General features: G+C 31.5%; 1 protein-coding gene across 1 annotated transcript; it reads left to right on the top strand.

The window, feature by feature from the left end:
- Window positions 1–10,698: 10,698 nt before the first annotated feature.
- LOC107901800 (dof zinc finger protein DOF1.4) lies at window positions 10,699–12,710 on the top strand. Its single transcript, XM_016827948.2, has 2 exons — window positions 10,699–11,059; window positions 11,243–12,710. The coding sequence occupies exons 1-2, from the start codon at window positions 11,024–11,026 to the stop codon at window positions 12,107–12,109; spliced, it is 903 nt and encodes a 300-aa protein (XP_016683437.1). The 5' UTR covers window positions 10,699–11,023; the 3' UTR covers window positions 12,110–12,710.
- Window positions 12,711–13,192: the final 482 nt, after the last annotated feature.

Raw genomic sequence — 13,192 nt, 5'->3', positions numbered from 1 at the left:
AAAAAAAAGTTATAGTTTAATAGGTGTTGTTGTTGTCATTGACGACACCGACGTTTTTATTAAAAAAAAGTGTGTTAGATATATTTTAAGTCATGTCGTTGCCATTGGCGACATTGGTGTTTTGTTACAAACCTTAATATTAGTGGCAACAGTGTGTTTTTAAAAAAAATGATTTCTTAATTTGCATCGTAGGTCTCTATGGCGGTATCGAAGATTTAAAAAAAAAAGTTTTTGTCATCCATTCTCTAAAACGAAGACCTGGATCTAGTGTAAAAAAAAATTAAGAGAAAAAATTGATATATGCTTGGATAAAATTGAAAAATCAATGGCGGGAAAGAAAACTGAAAACTTTTGAAAAAAAGTAAAAAAAAATATGGGGGAGATTGAAGAAAAGTTGAATTAATAAAGAAAACGGTTAGGTAGCTGGATTATTAGCATTTAGCAACTTAATTTTGTTTATTTTCGAAAATAATGGGTTAATGAGTTAAAAACACATTAAATACAAAAGATATTTTTTTATGGAAAATAGATGGATTTTATTCATTAAATAAATAAACGGTTTAACATGCAAACATAATAAATGATAATAAAACCAAGAAATTAAAAAAAAAAAGGTGTTTGGGAAAATAAAATGTTTCCTCAAGAACCAATGAAAATCTAGCCAAAAACCGGATATGGGGAACTCTTTAACGGCTTCCTATTTGCTTTACTGTTTTCGTCTGAAGAAGAAAGGTTTTGATAAGTTTTCTTCTTATTTTAATTTTCAGTCTTTTGACAGTTCATTGATTTTGTAATTTTCAATATCCTTTTTCTCTTTTAATAGAAGTCATTCATTACAGTTTTTTTTAAAAGATGAAGATAAATTAAATAGCAAAAAATCGTCGCCGCTATTGTGAACTCTCCACTGTCAAAGGCTTTCTTTGTTCGGATTAACCACCAAGACAATCATTTCTTTCTCCTTTTATCTTTCTCATTCTAGATTCACCTTTCTCACCATTAGAGCTTCTGTAATTTTCAATGCTTTTTTTCCCTTTTAATGGAAGACATTCATTACAATTCAAAAATATATATAAAAAAAAAAAGAGATGAAGATAAACTAAATAGCAAAAAATTGTTGCTGTTGTTGTGAACTCTCCACAATTGAAGGCTTTCTCTGTTCAGATTAACCATCAAAACAATCATTTCTTTCTCCTTCTATCTTTCTCTCATTCTAGATTCACTTTTCTCACCATTAGAATTTCTATAATTTTTAATGATTTTTTTCTCTTTTAATGGAAGTCATTCTGTAACATCCCAAACTCGGCCTAAACGTTATGGCCGAATCTGGCGATGTCATATTGTAACACCCCTTACCGGTATTCGACGCCAGAATAGGGTACGAGGCATTACCAAAACACATACATTTATAAACGTATTAAAGTGAGTTATAAAATTTCATACAGATTAAAACTTTCAAATTATTATCTTCGAATCGCTAATTAGGGTTTACAAGGCCCAATATATATATACTCATTCGATCCAAGTCTTATAGTTATCACTATTTGTTCATTTCATAGCCATATATGAACTTATAATCCTTCACTTTCTCGTCATATGAATTTATCAATTATTACTTGCTTCTCGCGAGTACCTGAATTGATTCGTATCATTTCATATTCTCGTATCGTCATATTTTTCCTATTAAACCATTGTAATATATTAAATATTCAGTATCTTGTAAAGATTCACTAATCCATCCCATATACTTTGACACAGATTAATTCACAATTCACAAGTCTTATCATTTCAAAGCTTATAAGACACATGTACATATCTATACTAACTCGTATGAGTCTCATACTCATTCATATGCTCAATAAATCCGTTAAATCATTTTAACATTGAAGAATCGATATTATGTTAGAAACAATACTAATAACAATCATAAATATTTTCATATTAATTTCATATATCACTTACTTAACTTCAAATATCATTTCATAAATATGTAATTCACTAACACATCTAGCCATATACAATATCCAATTGGTGAAATCACTTAATTGAATTCAACTTCAACAATCACAATAAATCTATCACTTGAGTGTGAGTCCATGTAACACTTACCAACTTTGTCAAATTAGTGAACGTCTTATGGAATTGATTACTTTATTTTCTCGATGCCATAGTCCAACTATGGTCTTACACGTAATCACATAACATATACCGATGCCATAGCCCAGCTATGGTCTTACACGGAATTACATATCACTTATTGCCATGGTCCATCCATGGTATTTTCCGTCAATTGATCTTTATCACTGAATGAAAGTACTCAACCCTACGTTTTACTCAATTTGAACTTCTTTCCAATTTATCTATCTTTCTCAACAATCATAATTCAACCATGAATATATATATAATAATACATTATTTCATGCATAATACTAACAAATAATTGTTTGGTTTCATCCATATGAATTTACAATTCAATTCATAATAACTAATTGAAATGAAACATTCTGTCATTTCTAATTCAACGTTTATCAAATAAAATCGACATATGACCAATTTATATATAAATCATGCATATATTTTATTTTTTCCTCCTCTTCCTCTCCATTCCACATCCTTAATGTACATAACACTCTTATAAATAACATTTTCTATAATTTTACTATTCACTCACATGTATATTCAAAGCTATCTATCCGAGTCAGAGTCACTAAATTATTTTTATCTAGATCTACAGAGTTCTGAATTAAGATCCGTTAATTTTACCTAAAACTAGATTCACATATCTTCTTACCATAAAATTTTCAGAATTTTTGGCTTAGCCAATAAGTACATTTTATTCTTTAAATTTTCCCCTGTTTCACTGCTCGATAGTTATGACCTCTTTTTACTAAAAATTAATTATCTCACTGTACAGAATTCGGATGGTACTTACATTTATTTCACTTGAAAATAGACTCATTCAGGGTTCTAATAATATAAATTTTAGCCCGTAATTAATTTTTTACAATTTTTAACAATTTTTCAAAGTCAGAATAGGGGATTCCAAACTCATTCTGACCCTGTCTCACTAAACTTAAAATATCTCAAAATATATAAGTCTTTTGCTTGCCTTGTTTCTTTTATGTAAAAATAGACTTATTAAGATTTCCTTTCATATCTTATTCACTCTCTAATTCGATTTTCACCATTTTTGGTGATTTTTCAAAGTCACACAACTATTTCTATCCAAAACTATTTTGCTGCTAATTCTACTATTTCATAATTTCACTTTTTCACTTTCGATCACTATTCAATTCAATTCCACACATACATTCATCATTCAATTACACTTAATCGTTACATGATCTCATATATTTTCACTTAGTCAATTTCCCGTTGAACACTCGGAATATACACAGATACGTAGAGAATTAGCACATAAGTGCCACACTGATATGTAGCCAAAGCTACCACTGATACGTAGCCGTAGCTACCACTGAAATGTAGCCGAAGCTACCACTAATATGTAGCCATAGCTACCACTAAAGTGTAGCCGAAGCTACCACTGATCAATAACACTGGAAATGTCCAAGGGTCTGCTCACACAAGCTATCAGGTGTTTGCAACACATGCTAGATCACCCAGCACCCGAGACTCACTGTACCACTGTAACACTGGTCTCTAGTAACATGTCACTTGTATCCACTTCTATTCCTAAGTTCAACCGATAATTTACACTTAACACTTTATTTTAAACACTTTATCACTTGAATAATTCATAAACAATTTTCCTTCCACATTCAATATTAATTCACATATCAAATATAATTCACAATTTATAAAAATATATTGCTATTATTTACACATAACTTACTTTGGTGCAACAATATAAAAATTTAGCAATTTAGTCTTTAATCTTTTCTTTTCTCCGATCAAGGTCGATTCCACTTCTTTCTTGATCTATAATAACACATTTGAATTATTTAATACTCACATTTATCGAAACAGTCCTTGAATAAAACTTTAGAAAAATTATAATTTTGCCCCTAAACTTTTACATATTTACACTTTTGCCCTAAAGCTCGTAAATTGAACTTCATCCCTTATTATTATGTATTATGACATGCTAAACATTTTCCCTTCTATGGCAACATCGAATTCTCACTCTAACACTTACTTATGAACATTAGGTATTTTTACCGATTATGTCGTTTTACTCGTTTTCACTTAAAATCGCTTAGCAAAAGTTGTTTAACATAATTTCAAGCTTCATATTCTACCATAAAACATCAAAATAAACACATTTCACCTATGGGTATTTTTCCAAATATAAACCCTAGGTTAAATTATTGCTAGAATAAGCTAAATCAAGTTACCGGGACTCCAAAAACGTAAAGAACATTAAAAACGGGGCTTGGAATCACTTACTATGGAGCTTGGAAGCTTGAAAACTCTAACTATGGCTCCCCCCTTGTAAAATTCGGCCAAGGCTTGAAGATGGACAAATTTTTGGTTATTTTGGCCTTTTTAATTCTTTTAATTACTAAAGGACCAAAATGCCCCCAACTTAAAATTATCCTATTTCACTTATCTCATGTCCATTTTTGTCCAAGAAGTTAAACAATGGTATAATTTCGATTTAAGAACCTCTAATTTAAAATTTCATAACAATTGGACGCTTTTAACATGTAGAACTCAACTTTTGCACTTTTTACAATTTAGTCCTTTTCACTAAATTGAGTGCCCAAACGTCAAAATTTTCGAGCGAAATTTTCACAAAATCATTCCATGAAATAGTATAACATAAAAATATAATAAAAATAATTTTTTTCTCATCGGATTTGTGGTCCCGAAACCACTGTTTCGACTAGTCCCAAAATCGGGCTATTACACATTCCTTATCGTTCAAAAAAAAAGATGAAGATAAACTAAATAGCAAAAATTGTTTTTTCGATGTGAACTCTCCACCATTGAAGGCTTTCTCCATTTAGACTAACTACCAAAACAATCATTTCTTTCTCCTTTTATCTTTCTCACATTCTTGATTCACCTTTCTCACCACTGGAGCTTCTGTTTTTAGCCAGGTATATATCAATTTTTTTTTGTTCTTCTTTGTCCTCATGCTTCTTCACTCGATGATGAAGGTACCAGTTTTTTTTTGCACCGAATCTAGGTTTTCGTTTTAAAGAATGGATGACAGATTATTTTTTTAAAATTTTCTTTGGTGTTGCCATAGAGGTCGGCGACACCCATTAAAAAATATTTAAAAAAAACATACCAGTGCCGTTGTAACATCCTCAAAAACCCCTTGGTCGTAAATAATATGAGATAAAATCTTATCGAAATAAGGTATAAGATCAAAGAAATGAAAGTTGCAATATATTAAAAGAGAGTTAAATCAAGAAGCATGACATGATGTATTAAGGAAGGGACTAAATCGTAAATATGTGAAAAGTTTTTGGCTCAAGTGTAAATATTCAAAATTTAGGGAATCAAAGTGTAAAAATGAGAAAGTTGAAGGACCAAAAGTGAAAATAATACAATTTACTAAGATATGGAATTGGCATGCAGGGACAAAATTGAATAGCTAAAAAATTATGAGTGACTAAATTGTAATTTTACCAAATTAAGTGATGATTCAAGGATAGAATTTTGAAAGATCATAAAATGTAAAATGATCAATTAGCAAGAGGGAGAATTCTAGAATGTAATGATGATGTTGATGATATTTTGGTGATTTTTTAATTAATTAGTTAAATATTATTTTATTAATATTTTACTTAGATATTTATTAATATTTTATTTAGAAAATGGTAGTACAAAAAGAAAGGAAGGATGAATGAAATTTATCATCCTTCCAACATGAGTGAAAGGATGGGAAAAGAAGTTTTCTTTTCTTTACAATTTAGTCTTTTGCCATGAAAACCTATCTTTTTACCTCAAATTTTTAAAAATTTCCTTAGATATTAAAGAGAGAAGATGAAGTAAAGATTCTAGAGAATATGTTCATCAATTTAGAAGCAAGAAAATAGTAGATGAAAGTGGAGAAAATGAGAAGAAAAAGGAAGGAAAGTGGCGAATATGAGAAATGCATAGAAATGAAGAAGAAATGAAGAAAATCTTGACAAATGAGGTAAGTTTCATACTAAACCTACTTGTATTTCAATAGATTGAGTTAAAGATGTTTTGAGTAAGATGTATGAAACATATATTTAATCTAAATACTAGAAATTGAAAGTATTTGATGAAGAATAGAGACTTAAAACACTAAATTGGTAAGAGAGAATGTGATTTGTATGGTGAAAAGTACTAAAATTAAGAAATGAATATGTAATCTACACATAAACATAAGTGTCTAACTTTTATAGTAACCAAAAGTATGACAATTATGTGTGAATGAATGAAAGATAGCGTAAAGAACCATGGAAAAGAAAATATTTTTTTTTCATTAAAACAATTTGGACAGCAGCAGTGACTTAATTTTGAAAATTCACCAAAAATTATAGAAATTTAGTTATAGATTGAATTAAATATATAATTAAAGCTTATTTAGCCTAGTTTCATATGGAAGAAACGGTGAAATAAACGGAATTTTATAGTTTGAGATATATTAATTTTCATAAAACAAGGTCGGAGTGGATTTGGGTTTCCCTATTCTGAATTTGGAAAATCATAAAAAATTTTAAAAAATTTATTAGGGTTTTAAATTTATATGCTTAAATTCTTAATGAGTCTATTTTCAAGAGAAATAAACGGAAACATAATCCAAATCCCGTAATAAGAGATAATTAATTTTTAGTAAAGAAAGGTTGAAGCTGTCAAACAACAGAATAGGAACAAATTTGAAGAATTTACTGTACTTATTGGCTAAGTCATAAATTCTGAAAATTTTATGGTAAAAATATATTTGAGCCTAGTTTCAAAAACATCAAACGGATCTTAATTTAAAATTCTGTAACTCAAGATATAAATGATTTAGTGACTATGACTCAAGTGGACAGCTTTGATATGAACACATAAGTAAATAGTGGAATTATAGATAATATTACATATAAGCATGTTATATACTAAAAGTTAAAGATTCTAACAAATATATACATAAAGGATGTGGAATGGAGAGGAGGAGGAAAAAAATATGAATATATATATACTAAAAGTTAAAGATTCTAACAAATATATACATAAAGGATGTGGAATGGAGAGGAGGAGGAGGAAAAAAAATATGAATATATATATATTCATATTTTTTTCCTCCTCAGTAGAAGAATTTGAAATGTTTCGAAATAATTATAAGTGATGGAATGATTAATACATGTGAGTATGTTTAAACAAATTGATAAAATAATAAGTGAATAATTATTAATTGATGTGTAAAGGTGATTATGGGTTGGGCTACCCAACCCGGCCTGATGGTCCGCCCGAAAAATGGGAGGGTTCGGGTAAAAATATAGGCCCGAAATATGGGTTTGGGCAAAAAAATGATGCCCGTTTAGAAAATAGGCCAGGCCTCGGGTAAAAGTTTTTTGGCCTGGGCCTGGCTCGACCCGAATTATATATTAAATATATATTTTATTTTTAATCAAATATATATTTTTTATTTTTAATCAAATATATATATTAAATATATATTTAATATGGGCCGGGCCGGACCGGGCTCGGGCTTAGCAATTTTCTCTTGAGCCGGGCTTGGACAAATTTTTAGGTCTGTTTTTAGGCTCGACCCGAAATATGGGCCTAAAATTTTGTCTAGGCCCATCCCGAACCTGGCTCGGCCCGGCCCATGATCACCTCTATTGATGTGGTATTGAATTCTTTGTTAAAATTTTATGAAGAATTAAATTGATTGGCACAATTTAGAAATAAATATGAAATATACGTAAAGTGGGTAAACTACTTTGGAAAGTGCAAGTCCTCCAATGGTCTTATTTGTAAAACTTTAATATTTGTGTTAATTTTATATACTTTGTTATCTTTAATTGAATATCATGTTTTTATGATGATTTGATATTAGAAATAGATGTAAGTAGATGATATGTACAATAAAGTGGCGGTTATGACATCTAATATATATTCAGGTAATGATATATAAAAATAAAACATGAAACTTGTAAGAAAATGGAGATGACGTCATGATGACAAGTTCACCATGTCACGACGTGAAAATCCCAACAACGCGACTACAGTTCAAAATTTTTTATGAACTTTACAGTTTGGCCTTTGATCAATTGTGGATGTTTTAATGAGCTCCTTTAACTCATTATTAGTTCTATCGTAAATTCAATTATAATTAAAATGAGTTAATGATCTACATTAATTAAATAATATGATAAATTGATCTAAATTTTCAATAGTTGCTTCGGCGACGAATGTGACATCCTGATACCTTGACTCGACGATCGGGTTGGGTATGGGGGTGTTACAACTATTAATGGCAATGACAACACCAAAAAAAATCTGACATGCTGTTGTTTTTTTCATAAAAATGTCGATGTCGCTAATGACAATGGCAGCATCTATTAAAATATAATTTTTTCCCCTCAAAATACAAGTATTTTTGGCATGACATATACACATATTTTTACTAGTGCCGCCAATGGCTACCGTAACAGACCAATGATTGTGTACTCATTAGGGGTGGTGTCGCCAATGACAACAATGACACTAAAATTTATTATAGCAAACAGTTCATTTAGTATATAATTTTTTAAATGGGACATTTTCATAATTAATAAAATTTTTTAGGTTAATTCCAAACAAAATCCGAATGTGAATATGTAGCTAGCATCTACAATCCAACTATATAAGCTAAATTGACAAATTAAAGAATAACTCAGAATTGGCAAAAAAAAAAACAAAGAAAATATTATTTAACTCAACCTGAACTGAAAATCAAAGGTTCAACTAATTTGACTTTCGGTTTAGTTTTTTTTTTCTTCTTCTTTTTTTAACATATTGGTCCCTTATGAGTTGATGGTTTGTTCCGAAGGGTCTAATGGAAAGAAAAAAATTGTCCATCAAACTAGGGTACCCTATTGGTGTAGTCGTCTTTGGAGAGGGAAAAAAAAAACCCTTGTCTGATCAATGGTAACTTGTGGGTTTTAATTGAACACAGTTATGGAATTTATCCAATTGTCCTTTGTACCTTGGGCTACATTCAATATAAATACAACAGTTGCATCATGTGATTCACCATTAGTGTAGAAATGACAAGATATCATATATGTTTGATATTAAATGCAAGGACCGTGTGTGAATAGCTCATTTTGAGTGTCCCATATCTGTTTTGTTTATTATGACAAAATATCATACCCAAGTTGGGCCATCATGAACCATGCCACTGCATGTGCTGGTTTGTTCCCACATGAGACATGACCTAATTCGACCTTTATTTATTTTTCAACATTCATCACCGTCCGCAAAATTAAAATATTACAAACTATTAAAAATGAAAGTACAGTAGGGTACATGATGGATTCATCGGTCATGGAATGGAATATATGGTCCTTGGAAAAGAATTCATATACTACAAATTTGTATAATACGTTTTTTTTCCTCTGAAAACAACAAAGAAACTCAATTGGGCAACCCCTGGGATGGACAAATTTACCCTTGTTTGATGGAAAAAATGATATTTATTTAGAGGGCAAATAGATGAATTTCTCTTTTTATGATTGAAGTGAAAGGTGGGCAAATACGTGAATAAAAAAGAAACTAAAAATGGAGAGTGAGATCTTTGTCTGCACATAACATTGAAGAGTTTGGCCTTAACGTGCTGGTTGGGTTTCTTTCATGTTTGGCAATTAAGTATATCTTGGCCACATATGGTGGGGGCAATCATCATCTCAAAGTGTGGTGTGGGTTTGTAGTAGGGCCCGTTATGTTTTTTTTTCTTCGATAGTTATAAAAAGAAGTAGAACATAAACATAAAATTTTACTAAAACCATTCGAACCCATCTGCGTTGGTTGTCTTTATTATTTCTCCACGTTATAACTGTACGGCCATCTTAATGGAAAAGAAAAAGGCAAAAGATTAATCATCTCTTTCAACTAATAAAGTCCATCCATTTCTGTGATCACAAATATCAGACGCGTAAACCAGAAACATACTTTACTATTTCATTCCAATCTTTTTTCAAATTTAATTGATATTAAAAATATTACTCAGCTTTAACTTAATAAATTAAATTTGAAATTGAACGTAATATATATATATTTCCTTTTTAATTAAATTGAAAGAAAGAAGGTTTTATCGTTTCAACTTTGAACTTCAGTCAATTACAAGAGACGTATATAGGTGAGCTGTTTTGGATAACCAGTGGGTGGGTTAAATGATAGATGCGTCACATCTTTGTCCTCCCATGATGTACTTTATAAAATGTATGTATTTAGTCTTTCATATTTTTCGAAACGATGACTCAAACAGTATTAATAACATTTGTGTGAGAAAATTAAGATGTAATGGTTATAAATATTGTTTGGGTTTTAATCAAAGGACACCCTGTACCTACTAAGCATATCAATTAATTTCCTGTTTCCTATATGTTTTGAAACTAGGTAGGTGCATGAAACTTTTTATACCTTATCATTATTTAATATGAATTATAAAAATGTTGGTTTAGAATTCAATAATTATAATAAAGTTGAAATAAAGTAAAGGGGGATTGCATTGGGGAATACCCTCTCTCCCTATAAAGGAATGTTACATAATAGTGGATATGCAAAAAGTCTCATTTTATGTTCTTTCTTTTCTTGAACTTCTCAAAGATTCATCTGTTCTTCTGCCTTACCTTCCTGTCTTGTTCTTGGATTTTGAATATTTGTACCCTCCACACATATATTCTTCCTCCCCACCCTCCATTTTTTTTAATTATAAATTTGGTTTGTTTTTCAATTATAAACCAAACCCCATCACGTGAAAATTTGATTATTAACAAATAAAAAGAATAAAGTTGTTGTAATGGTGATCACAACATAATCTGTCAATCACTTCACAGGTAATATTTGAACCCCCCCCCCCCAATTAACAAAGGCTCTTTTGAGAGGAGAAATGGTGATCACTTCAACTACTAATGAATGGCCAAAGGTTTTTTACTCTCTCTCTCTCTCTCTCTCTCTCAAAATAATTAGACAAAAAAAAAGTGTTGACCCCATTTTTGTTGCTTTTCATTTTGGAAGAGAATATCTATATTGAGTTGTTATTTTACCCTAAGAACACCTCATTTCATTCTTTCTTTCCTTTTTCTTTCTCCCTTCTCTTTGGTTGCAGAATCGTGTAGATGAGAAACACATGATGATGGCTTCAACAAGTAAGCTTATGGAGAAACCAAGCCAACAAGCACAAGCCCTAAAGTGTCCTCGATGTGATTCATCAAACACCAAGTTCTGCTACTACAACAACTACAGTTTATCTCAGCCCAGACACTTTTGCAAGGCTTGTAAGCGTTATTGGACTAAAGGAGGCACTTTAAGGAATGTTCCAGTGGGCGGTGGTTGCCGGAAAAACAAGCGTCTCAAGAGGCCTGCTTCAGCCATTGCTGGTGCAACTGCAAGTCCCAGTTCTAGGCCTCAAATCGACGTTTCTTCACCCTCTACCCCCCCTATCAACATCAACCCTTTGTTTTATGGGTTAGCAACTGATACCAATCTTCCATTCCCTAATTGTTTTGATTCAAGAGTTTCTTCAGGTGTGGAAACAGTGACCAACTATGATCTGCAACCTCCTCAACTGAATGCTTTTAGACCAGGGTTTTCTTCTGCTACTGCTATTGTGTCTAGTGATTCTGGGGATAGTGATTATGGAAATGGTAAGCAAATCCAGGACGTTATCACTTCAAATCCACTCCTTTCAACCTATTCCAATATCTTCACCATCGCTACACCAACCATTGCTTCTTTGTTAGCTTCCACACTTCACCAACACAAGTTCATTGATGGTGGCCTTGAAAACACTCAGCCGCCTACCCATTTCCAAGCCTTACCACCTTTTCGAGATCTTCACATGACTGACGATATTGGGGCAGCCATCAAAGATGTCAAAGTTGAAGAGCCTCAAAGAAGAATGGAATGGAATGTAGTACAAGCTCAGCTAGAGCAAATTGGTTCATATGATCCTGTTACTGCCTGGCATGATTAACCAAACATTGGGTCCTCAGTCACTTCTCTGATCTAGCCAAAACTAATACCTTCATCTTATTCTTCAAATGATCTCCCTTTTTCATGTTGTAGCGATTCCTATACTCATATCAGGGGTGGGAAGTAGAAAACAAGCAACCAAATATGTGTAATAAATTGACTGTTGAAGCATATACATGGAACCAAGATTGGATCCGAGCGATCATGTCAGCTGCAAGAATAATTCAGCCAATAGTTCTATTATTATATAAAAGGTTGAGAATCCCTGTACTGCGCTGAGAGGAACCTCGGATCCTCTTCATCCTCGTCTTTAGGTTCATGTCCAGTATTTGGCTTCTATTTTATAGTGTATGTATATACGTTGCATGACATGTTCTTCCTTGTTTCCCCCTAATGTAATGCTACTTATTAGTATTAGGTTGGGTTTTTTTGGGTATTTGTTGCAGTATTTAGTAAAAGATCTCAAATGGACCAACTAATTATCTTTTTTTCTTTTTCAGTTTGTGGTTTTGGGTAGGTATAATCAATGGTACGGAAACTGCAATGTGTCCATTTTATTTACTGGAATTGGTATGTTGGCCAGTTTCTTGTTGTTGGTGTCACTGATATGAGCTGATATGGCTGGCTTTTGAACTCAAGTATCATTTGATTAAATCTTAAAACTGCGAAGGCAAGGCAATACGAGTAAAGACAATATTATGGCATGGACTTTTAGATGGTCCACTCTTGGGATTTTAGCAGCTAGCTTGGCCGGTGCAATGGATTTTGAGTATTAATTTGGCATTTGAATATGTTGGGTTATTATTATTATTAGAATTTACAATAAATATTATTGCATTTGAAAGAATTTAGGGTTGAGAATGTTGTGCAAATAGGGTGAGGGAAAATTTGCCTTAAGAAGAAAGTGAAAAATTTTGGAAGGATTTAAAAGTGGAGAAATAGTACAAAACTCTCCACAACCTTGTATGTTTTAAATGTGGGATTGTGTTATTTCAATAAATCTCCATCTTAGCAAATTTTCACATATTCAATCTCCTTGCAAAATAACATTTGATAGTGTCTTCAAATTTCAACCTTCAAGTTT

Source organism: Gossypium hirsutum, chromosome D06 (genome assembly GCF_007990345.1).
Source record: "Gossypium hirsutum isolate 1008001.06 chromosome D06, Gossypium_hirsutum_v2.1, whole genome shotgun sequence".
NCBI classification, from domain to species: domain Eukaryota; kingdom Viridiplantae; phylum Streptophyta; class Magnoliopsida; order Malvales; family Malvaceae; genus Gossypium; species Gossypium hirsutum.
This window is presented reverse-complemented; position numbering and strand designations above follow the sequence as displayed.

What these genes read in the sequence shown, in the direction of transcription:
- LOC107901800 (XM_016827948.2), top strand. Translation starts at nt 11,024, where the DNA reads ATGGTGATCACTTCAACTACTAATGAATGGCCAAAG. An exon ending in CTACTAATGAATGGCCAAAG is followed by an intron (nt 11,060 to 11,242) that starts GTTTTTTACTCT and finishes CTTTGGTTGCAG; the next exon opens with AATCGTGTAGATGAGAAACA.